The following is an 18,252-nucleotide window of genomic DNA, read 5'->3' on the forward strand; positions in this document are numbered from 1 at the left end:
ACCTTCAGGTGGTGTCAAACGTTATTAAAAAAAAAATTCTGTGAAAGAGTTCAACATCTTTGTTCGACGAAATCGTAGTTTTATGGGGTCTTAGGCAAGTATCTATTTAAGGCATAAGGATGAACCGTTATTGAAAAACTTGCTCTCGCAATTTTATTGAGATAAGTCACATACTTGCCAATATATGCGTGTATATATGTATTGAACAATTTTTGGATAATTTTTGGTCATCAGATGGCACGGCCCAGAGGTCCCATTCGTGAGAAGTTTTATCCCAATACATTCATTAGTGCATGATTTAAATTCTGGAAAGTGAAATAATCGGATGGAACTAAAAATTGTCATTGTCAAATTTCAACCATTTTGTAACCAATATACGAATGCGAGGATAATGTTTCCAACCGATTTCGGTTCAAATCTAGAGCCATGTGCTTTCATCTAAAAGTGGGGAGTGCTACGCCCCTCGTACAATTTTGAAACTGGCTTCTGTAGATGCTTCTGGTGTCACCATGGATGTAAAATTTAATGTCTCTGCTGAATTTAATTGTTGAATTATTACATTACATTACATTGGGGAGTGGCTGTCATGTTAGGGTCGGAGCCACGTCCACTTTCTAAAGATTTTTAAACCACGCATGGCCTTCCTTAAATTACAAGGTGCGTTCCAAAGTATACAGGACTTTTTGAATCTAGCGCCCCCTGGTGGAGCCATCTATATATCGACTAGTGCGTTATAATCTGCTATCTTTATCGATTGTCAAGTGAGAATTTAATGCTCACGGTGTTTTGCTTACCAAATTTTATTTTATATCCAAGATTTTTTCGAGTATACTAAAATCAATCAACATGCGTTCTCAAGTAAACTAAATATGCAAAATGTTATTTTTTAAACAAAAGGGCCATGAAAAAATATCTATAATATAGCACGAACATTTTTCTTTAACTTCAGAAAATTCCATCGATTTATGTATCTTCGGTAGTTTATGAGAAAATTATTTTATCCTGCTCCAAATTTCAACCTTCAATAACTTTAACAAAAAAAAAATAATTTTGGTGAAATATTTATATCACGGGGTATGCATCTGGTCCTCCTCCTAATGAACTGCTAATTTTCAAAATCGGTGATTTTGCGAAATTTCCCTGGATCACTTGACGTGGTTTGACCCTTGTATCAAATATTGTTGGCGGAACGAGTATTTTTATGCGGACACCTTGAAAAACTTGTGGAAGGTTTTTAGTGATCACACTATGACACAAAACCCATTTATAAGTGGTTGAAAGAAAGGACGACCATCAACCTCTTCCGATGACTGCCACGTCCAAAAAAAACAAAGATTTGGTACTTTAAATTCGTCGCTTGACAATTAGAGACCTTGCTGATAGCGTTGGAACATCATTTGACTCAGCGTAAACCAGTTTGAATAAGGTTTTATGTCTCCAACACATCAAGCCTCATTGCTGCCAAAATCGCTGAACTTTTGGAGAAAAACCTCGAGTTGATGTATTTGAAACCTTGTTGTCTGACTATTACGACCAAATGAATTATTACTGCAGACGGGACTTGGGTTTATGCACCGAGCTAAACAGCCAACAAATAAAAATATTTAAGAGTTATGCGCCGTTTGAGTGAAACTTCGGCCGGAATTATGGTCGAACAGCTCTTAATTCCCTCATCACGATAATGCACCATGAATACTACATTGGTTTTTCGCATCTTTTTTGACAAAAACTCGACTTATTTCGATATTTTATTTATTCTGTAAACCGTTGATGCCACCGGAACACAAACTACATCAAACCACTGTTTTTTCCGGATGATATGACAGCTCCTGAATCTCTTCAGGTTGCTCTTCGTCTCAAATGCGGTAATTTTGCGTGTTTGCATACCAATTGAGCCAGAAATTGGCTTCATCGCTGAAAAAAATTAGGCTCGAAAACGTCAGAGTTTCTTGGAGTTTTTCAAGAGCCCATAGAGCAATGCGATGTCGCTTGGAAAGGTCGTGCGGCTTAAGTTCTTGTACAAGCTGTATTTAGTACGCTTTTAATTTAAGATCTAGGCCTAAAATGCGCAAAGTCGTTCCATACGTCAGTGCAAGTTTTTTATTTTTATCTTGCAGAAAAAATGTTTTTCCTTTCACCGAATTTGGTCAAAATATGCCTCTTTAAAAGAAGATCTTTTGTGAGATGAACTGTTAGCTCTATTTCCTAAAGATGATTTTACTATTTGTACCATTATAAGGAGACTTGACAAGCATAACCTGAGGTCATCAAGTCGTCAGTATAATATACAGGTGAATCATGCGAGGCCTTTGGTACTGATTTCACTTTATTAAAACAAAAAATATTCCTCTTTCAGCTTAGGAATTAATTTAAATATTACTGCAATATATTTAATTATCCGCATGAGTTCCCGTATTCTTGCTAATATCCGTTTATTGTGAGTGAACATGCTGCCTAAAGTTCATGTAATAAGATTCAAAGGTCAATAAACCTACGCGCCGAAGCGAGTTGTTTGCCCAGGGCGAAAAATACTGAGAAATTTTATGAAATAATGCATACATACATATTTACATATGTATGTATATACGAAGGCAGATATTTTCACATATATGCGTATAAGTTCAGTCGAAAAAGTCTCTGTCAATTTTGCGGAAACACAAAATGAAATTGTTGAATTTTTATTTTGGTTCGAGGGAAACTCTTCACATCTAAATTGAATAAATTAAAAATTCAAATCCAAACATAACTTTCTTCGAATATGTAGTATACTCGTATGTATGTATATAAGCATGAAAGTGGCACTAGAAGCTTTTATAAACCCTCCTATGAATTAACTAGCTACCAACCACAACTCTTTACGACGACTTTACAAAACGACAGCAACAACTGTTATTGCTTCATTTAAAAGACTATTAAGATGACAATTGTACGATTTCGGTCAGATATAGTACATACCTATCATACTATATACCAGTTTCATATCACCATTTTCATACTACCTCAAAATAAACGTGAAAAAACTGGTTCGTTTACGAAGTAATCTGAAATAAATAAAATCGATAATTTTTTTGAAATTGATTAAATAATAGTCATATAAATTTACTAACTGATTAAACGTTTTTTAACTGATACAAGTCCAATCTTTATTGGACTAGTTATTGCACCGTTTTGAGCTAGTTAAACTTCGGCCACAAACTTGCAGTTGTAAACTAGTATTTTTCCGAACTAGTACGATATTTTACTGCTGAGTGATTTTACAATTATACAGTGGACCCTCACGACCACACATGTGCATATACGAACATATATCCTGTGGCAATTTTCTCAAAGCATGTCAGCATGTTTTGATGCCGTTTGATTATGTCAACAATATAAACTTGAACTTGAAAACCAGTTGGCTATGAAGTTACGACAAGTTTTGTGGTGCTGCAACTCGCTTGAAGATATGTAACTGATAACCGAATGATGAAGCAGTTGTCCTCAATGGTTCACAGCAATGAAGACAAACCAGAAAGCAGTAACCAACTGAACAACAACCACAGTGACTTCGTTAAACTCTATTGAAAGTGGTATACAAGAAGAAAGCAAAAGGAAAGAAAGGCTGAAGAGCGACAAGTCTTGAAACGGGTTTCAAGCCAATTACTAAGTGCTTACCAACAAAATTCATTTGCATATACTATATGTAAATACACATATGTTAGTATACTGTATGTGTTTATGTGTTATAAAAATTTTAAACTGTGGAAATGCTGCATGAAAAGCATTAGAAAAAGAAAGCCAAGAATACGTGAGTCCATAAAAACGACACAGCAAATACAATAAATTCATCGATGGCAATCACGTACTCAAGCATGGTGAACAGAATAGTAAAAGAACCGACTACAGCTTGCATATGAATTTTTGTATGTGTGGAAGCATACCCGGCAAGAAATTTATCGGTTGGTTAACCATAAAACTTTGAAACTAAACAAAAAACCAAACAATCTATGAAAGGTTATATGCATAATTCCCATAAATGTATAGACTAAATTATACTCTTGCAACCACCTAACGGTAAATTGTTTCACCACGAACCGAACCACTGCCACGGCCACAATACGCTATTAAACAAAAATTCATAAAGTGGCATATTTTAGTACTAAATTTAGACATAAACCTGTCACAAGAGACATTTTTGGAAAAAGGTTGTGCTCCGTCCTCTAATAGGTATTGTGCACTAAACCACTTAAGGTACAATAATCAATTCGCTCACGACTAATTTCTCAGGCACTCCTATTGCAAAAATGGAACGGAATCAAATAAATAAAACGATGGGCGTGGCACCGGTTACATTTAGGTAAGAATCCATACCTCTGGACTTACTCAAACCGGTAAAATTAGACAAAACCGAGGCCAGCAACAATTTTATATTCCGTGCAAAATTTCAAGCTCCCACATACCCAGTATTTGTACCCCAGTTCCTACATTGAACATTTGATTCAAATCTATTATTGAAATTCGAAGAAAATCCTTTCTTCCAGTATGCTTAAATGTCAAAAAATGGGATCAATCGGATAAAGGCTTCTCTTAGCCGCCATATACTTTATAAAAATATTTTTGAACTTCCGATTTACTTAATGGTATGCATATATGGTATACTATATTGACCACTATATGAGTTATCTTAGTGAAAACGAGTATCTTCGGGGTAAAATGAATAAAATCGTGCGAAAAGGTATATAACTTATAACTATTATTGCGTTTTTCGAACATCCGACTGATTTTACTCCATAGTAAGTGTAGTCAGGGAGCATTTTACCATATATACGAATTACCTTTACTCCCATGTTCTACACACAATGATATTCGTTTTTCCAAAAAAAACCTTATGACGTTCAGTATTTCTGTGAGTATTTCAGTAAGTATGTAGTGTCCAAATTAATGCAATCAGCCTGCCTCCATTTCTACCCCTGATACATATAGAATAATTCCGAATTCTCATATTACTACTTTAAACCACATAGGTTGATCAAAATATGTTATAGCAGCTCAACTGAAAAGTCTCCGCCCGACTATAGTAAAACATATTCTGTTGGCAAAATTCCTGATTTTCATTCACCATAGTTTCCTGCAAGGGTGATACAAGTAAAAAGATTACAGCGACCCTTCAACTTTCCGATAAAATTTTTGTAGTACCATTTGTCCTTTCCTTCCAAAAATGTCTCAGTTCAGCGATCATTTTTTCACTCGACGAAAGTTTTTTCCCAGCGAGCATTCCTTTGAGATCTGACAGCAGGAAATAGTCGCTGGGAACCAGATTTGGAGAATATATGAATTCGGAAGCAATTCGAAACCCACTTTATAGATTTTATAATCTTGTTTAAACAACACTTTCTTTTTCTTCAAATGCGGCTGTTTTCAGCTGTTTCGCCCTTCAAACGGTCTAAAAACGGTATGTCATAGTCACTGGTAATCATTCTTTCTTTTTCAAGGTTAAAAATAAAAATATGGCCGCCATAATCTTCTCAGCCAACTAATACGTTTTTCCACGCTTTGGAGCGGGTTCATCGATTGGAGTTCGGAGTGAAATGAGGGAGTCATGTTTTATCCATTGTCACATGTCGATGCAAAACCTCGGGTTGGCTAAGCTCCGAATCATCAACTTGTCGCTGTTTTTTGTCAAAAATGAGCCCGCGCGACATCCATTCTACATAGAGTTTTCTCATATCCAAATATTCGTAGATGATATGATGTATTAGTACATGTTCAGTTGATATCTTTAGAGTGCCTGCTATCTCGAACAACTTCATTTTACGGTCATCCAAAGTTATTTTGTGAAATTTTTTAATGTTTTCGTCCATTACAACCTCCTTTGGGCGCCCATTGCGTTCGATGTCTTCGGTGCTCATTTCACAAAGTAAATAAAAACTATAATAATAAAAATAAGTGAGTCTATGACCTTCAGTTAGTAAGTTAGTTAGATGCCTCCCTATACCTAAAAATTGAATTGACCAGCGCTTACCTCCGTATTAGGATTTAGTAATCTTACTAAAAATTAAAAAAAAAAAAATTAACCAAAAAAAATGTTAAAAATTTTTTGTTTTTGTGAATTGAAGAAAGGTATACTGACACACGTAAAATTGCGTTAAGTATAGTTTTTCCAGCAGGGAATATACAAATATATACTCGTACATACAAACTCGTAGGAATAATACACAAGAGTTCTTGTACGCATACTGTGGCCTAACTGTGGCAAGTTGAAGTTTATAAAATGCCATGCACAAGAAAAAAGCCGTCGTAGTTTAATTTAAGAAGCCAAGGTCTAATGAAAGCCAGCATATTTACAGACGGCGTCAGTATACTGAAAATTACAGGAGAATTTACAGAAGTGCAAGAGCTGAGTCTACAATAAACTGCAAAGCAATAAATTTCAAGAAATCTCATATCAGCAATGTCGTGCCTTAACCTGAAAGTGAGTGATTATGTGTTGTAAAAATATATAATATATGTTTTCGAAGCAAAAAACTTAATTGTGCCTTAATAAGTAGTTTAAGTTCAACTTCATTGACGCGAGTGCGAACCTTGAGCTCATCGACATTTTCTACACCTTTCACAGATGCGGTTGTTGACCTTAATACTTTTATGGTTTGTGTGCAGTGGCCAAGCAGCGCCAATTATGGAGGAGAATGCAGTGATTGCAGCAGAGTCAGAATCCGCCAACAATCCAACAACCACTTTGCCACAAATTTCTGATATAATAAGTTCCAACAGTGAGTCCGATTCGAACTTCCAAATGGCCGACAAGCAAGATATAAATGTAGCTGCAGGTAATGCAGTTGATGAGGAGGCCGCTGCAGCCGAGCGCATGGCCACTGCCATTGTGGCACCGCTGACGCACATCGCGCATATCACTTACGACTCGGAGCCGGCGACACACAAACCCAATGCCGACAAGCCGCTCTTCCATCGCGAACCGCACGATGAGTTGATTGCGCTGTAAAGTTTGAAAATCTAAATTACATAATTAAAGCCGACGAAACGAAATGAAATAAAATGTTTAATTAGATATTAAAGAGTTCTGTGTCTGTGTGTGTGTGTGTATGTGTGGCTATAAAATCGGCAATTCAGTGATTAATTAGGCTATGAATTGTCCGGGTTTCTGTTGCTAATTTTTATTGTTTTCCAAATGATTTTTTGGTGATAGTTCAAAAGCAGATTTATTGATCTCTACGAAATTAAAACTCGTAAAGAAACGAGATAAAACGAGGTGAATATTTTACTTCTTATTTCCTAGTTGGAAATATTTCTTTTTGCTTCATTTTGCTCCATAAAAAGTTGCTTTTGAAAATTTCCAGAAAAATTCTAAGTTAACTGTGCCACAATATTCGGAAAATTATTTTGTGAATCAGTTCAGAAGTCATGTTATTCCAAGATTATATACTGTGTAATTTATATGTTTTGATATCTACTGACAAACTCATCAGAAATAAGATCTGATATCGAGTGGCGCTGCTAGAAAAACGTCTTATACCAAGTATTAAGGGTTTATCAAATATTTTCATGAGATAAGTAATATATTTACACTGAGGTTGGTTACAAGCACTTCAATTCTGTAAAATTCCAACCATTTATAGCTTGAAATTGATATCTAACTCCGAAATATTTACGCTCTATATTGAAAATAGTCGTCCAGCTTTGTTATCTTATAAACATACACACCAACTTTGGCCCATTTTAAGATCAATAAGCGAAATTGTTGTTTGAAGTAATGAAAAATGTATTCGAGATTCATAAAATTCTAGTTTATAATCAAAATGTGGAATTTTGAGTCTGCATTTGTTGCAAAATTATTACTCAACCATATTTTTCGGAAACAAACAGTTCCTGGACATTGATGTCGATGGGTGTTGATCTATTACCTTTGCTGACGAATGCAACAAAAGCCCTCACACGATTCGGCCATTGATCAATAGCACGACGCACATCATCTTTTGGTATAGACAATGTACCTCGACCTAATCGTTTTTGAGACTCTTCTAATCTAACCTAACCTTTAGTATTGACAATGTTGCTCGAATTAAAAATTTTTGAGACTCTCGAATTATTTTGTGGAGTATTCGATAGGCCATCTTCTCCAACTTTGACCAAAAACTCTAACAAATGGATTCAAAACATGGACTTCCACTTCATAGCTATGGTTGACCTCATGCCACTTAAGTAGCTGCTTGCAACTGTTAAGCTTAATTTACAAAAGCGTTGTCGGAAGATGATCAGTTGAGAGATCATCTGGACTAAGACTTGGCATAGTTCTGATCTATATACTGATTTTTCCCTTGACATACAGGTAAATATCTGTTTTCTAACTGAATTTCTGTTAATGCGTTCATGAACAATTTTCGAACCACGCGAAGACGACTAAGTAAGTGTAAGTTAAATCAACGATCTCGAAATATTTAGTTTTTTTAAAAGCTCAAAAATTTTCTAATTTTATTTTACATTATAAACTTTGTAACAGAATTTATGGCAAGGCTAAGTATATCCATTATTACACATAAGTATTGCCCGCAGACTCAGAGAGTCTAGGTGCCAAAAAGAACACTTCTCTGAACACTCGAAAATCCTAAACACTTTGACTTCATATCAGATTATTTTGGTCATGGACCGAACTCTGGCGGCTCCTTTTCTGCCCACATGCCGTCGAGGGAGTTGTTGGTGAGAAAAAGAAGTTATAGGAGAGGGACAGTGAGCTTCTTTACGGATGGGTCAAAGCTTGTTGGGAAGGTTGATGGATCCAGCTTCAGACTTCTTGACTATTGCAGTGTCTTCCAGGCCGAGGTTGCTGCCATTAAAGTAGCAGTAGACCATCCACTCAGATAGGAAAGCGGCGATGAGCCTCTGCAAAAACCTTTTCGCCCAAATCGATAGCAAGAGATCAAGTTATCTCTTAATATAAATTAATAATCTCACCCAGAAAGTAATTTAATATTTCAATTTCAATTGCTCGATTGTGGCTGAGCACCACAGATTTAACCCCTCTAATGTACTAAACTTATCCAAATTATATTATAGATTCTGTCTTGTGTAGTGAGCTGTTTTTCTGTTTATGCCTCGATCTGAATAATTGCCTAAATTTTAGTTTTTAAACCATGTGATATAGTCAAAAATAAACCGTCATTATTACCTTTTGAATGAAGCAAGCCTTGTGCTATCTAACGAGGATCCTTTTCACGAGTGTAATGCCTTTCCCAATCACAATAGGGATCTCTTAATGCGATTCTAGCACCAGCTATCGGTAGTTTCTTATGTCTTGGATCTCTCGTCAGTGTAAGCCTTCCGTAACATACTTCTTAAGAATCATATGGAGGAAACATTATAATATAGTGGAACTCATATGGTACAAGCCCACATCATATAAAACACATAGTGTTTGATTAAGATAATTCTTTCGTATTTATATTTTTGTACATTTTCTATAATAATCAGCAAATCAAAGTTTAAGAATATGCATTCCTTACAATAATTTAATCATAATAAGTGCCCAGTGTATTTACAAATATATATAGTTCAGTTGGCTTCAATGGTTTAACCCAGGAAGGGTGCTGGCGCGGCGAAACGCAGAGGTGCTGGAGCGTATTGGAGTGGCGCCGGCGCAAATGGCAGAGGCGCAGCCAAAGGTGCGGCGATAGGGGCAGCTATTCTAGCAGGGGCAGCGAAGGCAACCGGTGCTGGGGCGGCCAAAGCCAACTTAGGTGCGAATGCTAATGGCGCTGCAACAGGAGCAGGAGCAGCAAAGGCTACTCTAGGTGGGGCAGCGACGGCGAAGGGTGCCGGTGCAGCAACTGGCACTGCGGGTGGAGCGACTGGCAACGCAACAGCGTGATTAATGTGATGAGCATTGAACGATGACGCGTAAGGTGCGACAAAGCCAGGAGCAATGGCAGCGGCAGGCAGTAGACCAGCGTTCGCTACAGCGGCACAGGCGAACAAAGCGATGAGCTGGAAGGAAAATTAAGAGTAACGATGTTAACGGTTAATTTCTTTCACTTCAAAATTCAATGAAATTTAATTGATCACTTACAACGAATTTATTGGCCATATTTTTGAATATTTCGAATTTTTTTTCGTGGTAAAAATTTTTGTGAGCCGTTGTTAATTGCCCGACGTTGTGAACGACTTTGATGCATATCGCACGCTTTGATAGATCTTTTATAATAATTGCAATTGCTCAAAGGCGACTAAGTAATACAGTGTAAGTTTACAAAAATCAACGCTTCGTTTAGCGTGAAGTAATGTACATAGCTTCCAAAATATTTGGTAAGCGCCGGTTCGTCGCACTACAATTTTGTACCTACCAATGCCCTTTAAGCTATAAACGATTGATTAATAACTTAATTTAAATAAATCAATTGCGCATTACATTATTTAATACCACCAAAAATAGTTTGCCTCGGTTGTATGCGAAAATTGCAACAAAAACCATGGAGTGCCTCATAAACCCACATACACCCAAGGCATTGTCACACTTTTGTCTTTCATGCGCCCAGCAATTGACTTTCGTACTTCTAGGCAACATGCTGCCGGCACATTCGCTTGTACATATCTAATACACAATGCAATAGCACATGTGAGCATGTGTGTGTTGCCTTATTGTATGCGTGCACGTTGGCCAACTAGTGTCACAAGCCGCCACCCGCAATCAACGCCTGCGTAATCAAGTAATGAAATAATTTAATTTCCATTAGTACATAGTTGTCGGCAAATTGTTATTTATTGGCTCGACGAATCGGCTGGTGAACCGCGAATTACAGTTATTAGACAGTAAGCGATACCTAACTATGCCAGCTTTACACTCAATGGTCGACCGTATTTCGATAGCCATGTACAGTGGGCTCATTTTAAAACATGATTGCTTACATTGATTACGAAAATTATTAAAATAAAATTTAAAGAAACCTAATTCATGTATATTGCTTCTATTAGCTTGAGGGCCCTTCGAAATATAATAAAGAGTGACCCATTTGAGGTTCCCTACTTTTTTAAAGAAAAACCATAGAAACTTCAAATTTAATGGATAATGTTGATCAGTATTCGAAACAAAATTCTTTTGCATTTATTTTTTGAAGATTATCTCTTTCAAATGTTCGTCGCGTCTAAGTCTCAGATGGTCCATTCCTTGAGTCCAACTTTCGATGACAGCATTTCGATTAGTAACTGACGACTGACATGCGTGGTGTTTTGCTCCAAGGCCTGAAACAAAGCTTGATTGTCCGCATAGACTATAGACTTTACATAACAAGAGCCCATAGAGCGAAGCGATGTCGCTTGGGGAAGGTCTAGCGGTTTTAGTTCTTGCCCAAGCTCTATTCTGTACGCTTTCAATTAAAGATCTCGAAGTAAAATGCGCCAAGTCGTTAAACACGTCAGTCCGAGTTGCTGCGAACGGCGGCAGGACGTGGTCTTTGTGTTCCCTCTCAGCTACGGCTATATTTTCTTCACTGCGTGCTTGACGTGGTCTATTGGGTCGAATTATTCAATAAGAAATGCTGGGTGTCGATATGGTAATCGTTTCATCAGTAGCATGTTCAGTAGGCCGAGCGTACTATTGGCAAACCCATCACCCATCTTGATATTCAGCATTCCTTATTGAATAATATGTTGACTATAAGTTTAGCGAAACGCGCGAAAAACATTCTTTACAGTACGTGAACTTTCGCAATAAAGTTGAACGATTTGGAAACGTTGTTCATTCGTTCGTTTTTCCATCATGGAATGCCAAGCAGTAGTGAGCAAAAGTAACATGATAACTTGACAGGACTTACGCGTGTTCTGTCAAAAAACGGCTATTAAAAAAAGTATCTTTACTTGGATTACCTGTTACTTATTTCAAATCATTAAATGCAGTTAGCTTTATCACAGTTGTGTCCAAGGTAGGAGGCAAGGTTGGTGGCGGAGTTTTCCGTAAGGAGCTCTCCGTCAGTCTTAGACTTGGGCTACTGTTGTGATTTTTCAGCAAAATCAGCTGCTATTAAGGTGGCGAAATACGTACCGCTCCAAGTGTAGCCTTTTTCAGGGAGATGAGTGATGTGTTCAAAAAGTATCGCGAATCGTAACTGACAGTTTTCTTCGATTGAAAAAACACAAAATTCGCGATACTTTTTGAACACACCTCGTACAAGCGCTGAGCACGTTAACTGTGCACTTGAAGCTGGTCAATGAGTATCTGGCCTAACTAGAAATAGCATCAAGAAACTTTACTTGTTTGAGTGCCTGGTCACAGCGGAATCGCTGGCAACTGCCATATCGGAATGGGATCCAGTTGGATCTCCTTTGTCGTTTTAGTACTGGACCAACGAATTTCGCGGGCGTTTAGCAGTTGTTGATCGACGACTTATATATGTGATAATTATATATGTTGTCCAGAAAGTATGAGGAATTCTTCATTTAAATCTCCCGTTTATATGGAAAACAGATAATTTTTTTTCCTTAGTTGGTACAACTGTCCTTAATTATGACACCAAAAATGAGTACGATCTGTCAACCACTGTGTTTACGGCCGCTGTTTATGTCAGCGACCTCAGCTCTCACGTCGAAATTGTTTGGATGTCTTCAATTAACTCAAAACGGTTTCCCCGGAGCGGTTCTTTGAGTTACAAGAATAGACAGAATCACATGGATCTAAAACAGGTGAATACGGTGCTTGCTTAATGATATTTGTTGATTGTTTGGTCAAAATTTAACACAAATATGTACGTTAAAAAAATTTTTCAAATTCGGCAAACATCACTGAAATCGATTGACATAAACAGCTGCTGTAATCACATTGGTTGACAGATCGTGCCATTATCTTTGAGTAAGTACCTACTTAATAACTAGGGTTTTAGATTATGCTTCGAATTAAGGGACTGTACTTTTAACTACCTATGTCTCTCGGACGAAACGAGCAATTGTTATAAAATAAGTGGATCGTAAAGGTAATTCACATTCAACTTTGAACAAATAACCCAGCTTCGTCTTCATTAGTTTCTTGAAGAACCTCGGATACGAAGTTTGAGCAAATTGTGCCAACACAAGACACTGTAGTATTCGGGGTCAATTGTTTACTTTGCACCTTTGCGTTTTGCTGCCGTCTTACGCGGTCTCTTGTCTTCGCCAGCGATTGAGTTCGGGCATAAGGCGAATTTGATAGTGCGTACGCTTGCGTATACCGTCAACGTCGGTTGCATCAACTTGGTGGCCAACAACGGCTCAACCAGACGGTAGTTGACTACGTGCCTTGCGTGCCGAATGTGTTGCCCAATTTTGCGTGCTGCAAATGAGTGAATTATTTTACCCGACCATTTGCATGCCACGCTATAAATATATCGACTTAATCACATATGTTAGTATGTATGCTCATACTTATGGATTTGTGTACGATTGAAATGGGAAATTATGAAATTTATGCAATTTCGATAACGACAGCGGGTCAACTTCTTTATAACGGGTGATTTTTTTGAGGTTAGGATTTTCATGCATTAGTATTTGACAGATCACGTGGGATTTCAGACATGGTGTCAAAGAGAAAGATGCTCAGTATGCTTTGACATTTCATCATGAATAGACTTACTAACGAGCAACGCTTGCAAATCATTGAATTTTATTACCAAAATCAGTGTTCGGTTTCTTTCTTTTTTATCGACAAATTTTGTTCAGCGATGAGGCTCATTTCTGGTTGAATGGCTACGTAAATAAGCAAAATTGCCGCATTTGGGGTGAAGAGCAACCAGAAGCCGTTCAAGAACTGCCCATGCATCCCGAAAAATGCACTGTTTGGTGTGGTTTGTACGCTGGTGGAATCATTGGACCGTATTTTTTCAAAGATGCTGTTGGACGCAACGTTACGGTGAATGGCGATCGCTATCGTTCGATGCTAACAAACTTTTTGTTGCCAAAAATGGAAGAACTGAACTTGGTTGACATGTGGTTTCAACAAGATGGCGCTACATGCCACACAGCTCGCGATTCTATGGCCATTTTGAGGGAAAACTTCGGACAACAATTCATCTCAAGAAATGGACCCGTAAGTTGGCCACCAAGATCATGCGATTTAACGCCTTTAGACTATTTTTTGTGGGGCTACGTCAAGTCTAAAGTCTACAGAAATAAGCCAGCAACTATTCCAGCTTTGGAAGACAACATTTCCGAAGAAATTCGGCTATTCCGGCCGAAATGCTCGAAAAAGTTGCCCAAAATTGGACTTTCCGAATGGACCACCTAAGACGCAGCCGCGGTCAACATTTAAATGAAATTATCTTCAAAAAGTAAATGTCATGAACCAATCTAACGTTTCAAATAAAGAACCGATGAGATTTTGCAAATTTTATGCGTTTTTTTTAAAAAAAAGTTATCAAGCTCTTAAAAAATCACCCTTTATAAGAGGTTTGCTCAAAATGTATCGCGAATTTTGTATTTCTTAAGAAAGTGTTTATTTATTCATGAATATCCATATTGTCTTTCAAAATAATCACCCTGAGGTATTACAATCCTCAAAGCACTTAAAACAGTCATTCTTTCCTCTTTTGTTTAGCTCCTCATTCGATACCGTTTTTATCTCCTCAATCCGGGAGTTCCTGGCTCATAACTTGCAAATAATATTTTTTATTGACTGAACAACGCTTTGGCAAGAACTCATAATGCATCACGTCTCTGCAATCTAAGAAAACTCTTAGCAAAAGCTTAACACCGCTCATCGTCGTTCATACTTTTTCGACACCCTGAGAACATTTTGTAGCATCGACAAATGTCGCTTTTGCCCAAGGTAGTTTCACTACCTTCTTATTCTGCGGTTAACATTCGGAATGCGTTCGCGCACTTAATTTTGTTTTTCAAAATCCCGAAACTTTTTGTACAAAACTCGTTCATTGGTGTCGACGGCCAAGCCAAGTGGTATAGATAAGTCTTGACAAATTGAACACACCCGGCTGGAATTTGGTGTGAAATAAACTTAATACGGCACAAAACATTTCAATATATCTGTTTAGGTACAGTATTTTTCATGTACCTTCATTCTTCTCAAATAACCGGCCTTAGATCACATAAGATACTTTTAGACGCTCAAACTCTTTCCTCCTTTTTATATTATATAATCTCTGATTAGGAGTTGCGGTTCAATTACGTATGCGGAATCGTTGCGAATTTTGGAAAAGACCTATGATGACTCAAAAACACAAGATTTGCGAGATATCGTTGAAAGCATGTCTCGTTCTAGATTTTTTTTTTTCTAGAAGGGAATGAATTTAAAGCCAAAAACGCAATTAATACCATCGAGCAACCACCGTGTTCACCAGATTTAATTGATTGCTTAATTACTAATTTATATTTTGGCAATAAATATGTATATGAGTTACTTATACTCAATTTAATTATAACCTGAACGAGGAGTATTAAGTTTGCCCCAAGGTTTTTAGCGCCCTATATCTATAAAAAATCATCAGGGTCCATCTGTTTGCCTGTCATACATCTTTTTAACCCTAAGTCGTTGCTCGTTCATCGAAATTGCCGATATCGGACCACTATAACGAATAGCTGACACACAAACTGAGCGATTCAAAACCAAATCCTTGTTTGAAAAGCTTTTCACTTATCTTAATATCGTCACGAAATTTCGCATATATTATTGTTCAAGGCAAGCCTTTAATCTCCAACAGATCGTTCAGATAGGACTACTATAGGTTAGCAAATTTGTTAACCCCAAAGGCTTCATCAAGCCAAGAAACGATCGTATGCAGAGCGATATCCACTGACTTGTCATTACAATAGACATATTGCGCTCCTAATAAAAGATCCTTCGCAATCCGCCTCCTTATGTACCAATCCATCAGTCTCTTAAGAGTTTTTAGTAAGAAAGAAGAGAGGCTGATGGGCCTGAAAACTTTGGCCGTAACGTGGGAGCCCCTGTCAGCTTTCGGGATGAACGTGACTCTGACTCGCTTCCAGACCCACGGAATGTAACCCAATCTTATGCAGTTTGCATAGATAGGTGTCAACCAGTTGCAAGACACCTTAACAACCTGTTGCAACTACGCTGGTATGATGTCATCCGATCACGGGGACTTGAAAGGTTGAACTAATTGATCACCTAGGTGAAGTGCCGTTCATCCAAATGGTCGAAAAAGGCCGCGCAGTATACCGAGAGGTATCTCCCTAGAGGAGGTGTTGCTCGGAAGTGAGCATCACAAGTGTATTCTTCCTACTAAGGGTCCACTTCCTATTTGCGTCCTTAAGATAACCCGAGGAGACGGGATTCTTTGCGAGAATACGCCTGAATCCAGAGGACTTGTGACAGCCCTCCACTTTTTCACAAATGATTTGCCATGAGTTCTTTTTGCCTTCCTTAACTCGGACTCGTATACTGTAAGTCCCATTTTACACAACTCCCAGTAGTCAGTTGACCCCCTCCTACGGACCTTATTGAATAAAAGTCTGCAGGATGCTCTGATTTCCGAGAGTTATATAGGATAGAGAGGACAGCAGCACTTCTGGTATGTACAAACTCTTGACGTCTGCAATGATTTGCTAAGTCTTTGTATTTTAATGAAGAATTCCAGTCTCGATTTTTTTTGCACGTATAATAATATTAACTTGTTTATTTCATTGTACTAGTTATTCGATTACTTGGGTTGTGTAATCATTAGAAAAGTAACTATCATTACAAATAATAAATACGAAAAAAATAAAAATAATTAAAATTAACAAATGTTAAATAAATTAACAATCGAGTAAAAGTAAAACTTAAACTCTATGGTATATACATACTGACATACTGATGCATGGTATGTACATAAATGACTTTGGTACTATTCGCTTGTGATATGCTTCCATATCAATATCCTTTTGCCTCTAATTAATCACTTTTTCTTTGAAACAAAGGAAATTAGAAGAGTGAGTGGTGGTGGTGGTGAGCCAACAGCTTAGCCGAGTGCACAGGTACGGAGTGGAGATGAGCGTGAGGTGTCACTATTTTAGCCACATGTGCTGTGGGGAAAGCATAACCGACTGACACGTGATGGGTGGTGGTTTTGGGACCGAGCACGGCACGGTATGACGGAGCTACAAAAGCTGCAGGCTCCAATACTGGAGGGGCGAGCGCGGGTTGCAACACTGGCACCGGTACGGGGAGAGGAGCGGGCACCACATGGTGATGATGATGTACTACGGGAGCTGGTAAAAGGGCGGGTGCTGGGAGGACTGGAGCAGGAGCTGGCAGTAATGCGGCCGGAGCTGGTAGAATTGGTGCAGGAGCTGGAAGTAACGGTGCAGGAGCTGGCAACAGTGGCGCTGGCGCAGGAAGGAATGGAGCAGGTGCTGGTATTAGATGAGGCGCTGGCAGCCAAGGCTCAGGTACAGGTGCAGCAGCATGGAAATGAGGTTCAGGTAACCAGGGTTCGGGAGCAGGTGCAGCTGCGTGGAAATGTGTTGGTGGCAGCACGGGCGGAGCCAGTTCGAAATGATCCGGTATGGCTGGGTTCAGTGCAAGAGGATACGAAGGCTTAGCGACGGCTACCGCAGCCATGGCTAGCAAAGCGAAAGCCTGAAATTTGAAAAAAAAATGTTTAATTATGCTTCGTTTTCTAAAGTTCAAGAGGAAGCTAGGAGAGTATACTTACGAATTTTATGGACGTCATTTTGCTTATGTTTGTCAGAGTTTGAAGTTTACTGCTGTTTTACCAAAGACCCCACTTGTCTATGCAAATGTTATCTTGCTAATGAATTATTAATTTTAGTGCGGCCATTTATATGAAAAAATTCACATTACCCACAATTACTCGACCAACCAATGTACATTTCACTTTCGACCCAATACTTTGTTGGACTTGGTGACGAACTGCGGCGTCAATTGCCATTAAACCATTGTGGGTGACCATTTTTGGTGGTCAACGGTGGCAATCGGCCGATTACCGGCTCTTTAAAATTCAATGTGAAGGAAAGTGTTGCTGGCATTGGTTTGCTCTATTCACAAGTGCAATAGGCCCACTCACTTGTAAACTATTAGTTCGCTTTAATTGCTAGCGGAGTGTTGTAACAAGTGTTACTATTTTAGGCGCTAATTATGACATAGGTCAACCAGTGTAGTGTATATTTTATAATGTAAGCATAATGTAAGCATAATGTAAGCATAATGTTTCCATTCTGTTTACATTTTCGTGCATAATGAATGGATATTTGTCAATGGTGCGAGTTATACGTGGAAAAATAGAGTTATATAATACAAATTTTATAGTTAGAGAGCTACTC

General features: G+C 38.1%; 3 protein-coding genes and 1 long non-coding RNA gene across 4 annotated transcripts in view; 1 reads left to right on the top strand and 3 right to left on the bottom strand.

The window, feature by feature from the left end:
* Positions 1-14,397, bottom strand: part of LOC125778776 (uncharacterized) — a 210,504-nt gene extending 196,107 nt beyond the window's left edge. Inside the window, exon 1 of the long non-coding RNA XR_007422909.1 lies at positions 14,320-14,397. This is a non-coding gene — a long non-coding RNA (uncharacterized LOC125778776). The remainder of the gene's footprint in view (positions 1-14,319) is intronic.
* LOC105224832 (uncharacterized) lies at positions 6,287-7,055 on the top strand. Its single transcript, XM_011203052.3, has 2 exons — positions 6,287-6,451; positions 6,596-7,055. The coding sequence occupies exons 1-2, from the start codon at positions 6,431-6,433 to the stop codon at positions 6,977-6,979; spliced, it is 405 nt and encodes a 134-aa protein (XP_011201354.2). The 5' UTR covers positions 6,287-6,430; the 3' UTR covers positions 6,980-7,055.
* Positions 9,409-10,174, bottom strand: LOC125778753 (nematocyst expressed protein 3-like). The gene is made up of 2 exons (XM_049457931.1): positions 10,058-10,174; positions 9,409-9,975 (listed from the first exon to the last, which is right to left on the bottom strand). Exons 1-2 carry the CDS (start codon positions 10,073-10,075, stop codon positions 9,562-9,564), a joined length of 432 nt encoding a protein of 143 aa, XP_049313888.1. The 5' UTR covers positions 10,076-10,174; the 3' UTR covers positions 9,409-9,561.
* Positions 14,398-16,576: 2,179 nt separating the features above from the next.
* Positions 16,577-17,744, bottom strand: LOC125778748 (uncharacterized). The gene is made up of 2 exons (XM_049457922.1): positions 17,625-17,744; positions 16,577-17,548 (listed from the first exon to the last, which is right to left on the bottom strand). Exons 1-2 carry the CDS (start codon positions 17,640-17,642, stop codon positions 16,892-16,894), a joined length of 675 nt encoding a protein of 224 aa, XP_049313879.1. The 5' UTR covers positions 17,643-17,744; the 3' UTR covers positions 16,577-16,891.
* Positions 17,745-18,252: the final 508 nt, after the last annotated feature.

The sequence above is a fragment of the Bactrocera dorsalis genome, chromosome 5 (assembly GCF_023373825.1).
Source record: "Bactrocera dorsalis isolate Fly_Bdor chromosome 5, ASM2337382v1, whole genome shotgun sequence".
Lineage (NCBI taxonomy): Eukaryota > Metazoa > Arthropoda > Insecta > Diptera > Tephritidae > Bactrocera > Bactrocera dorsalis.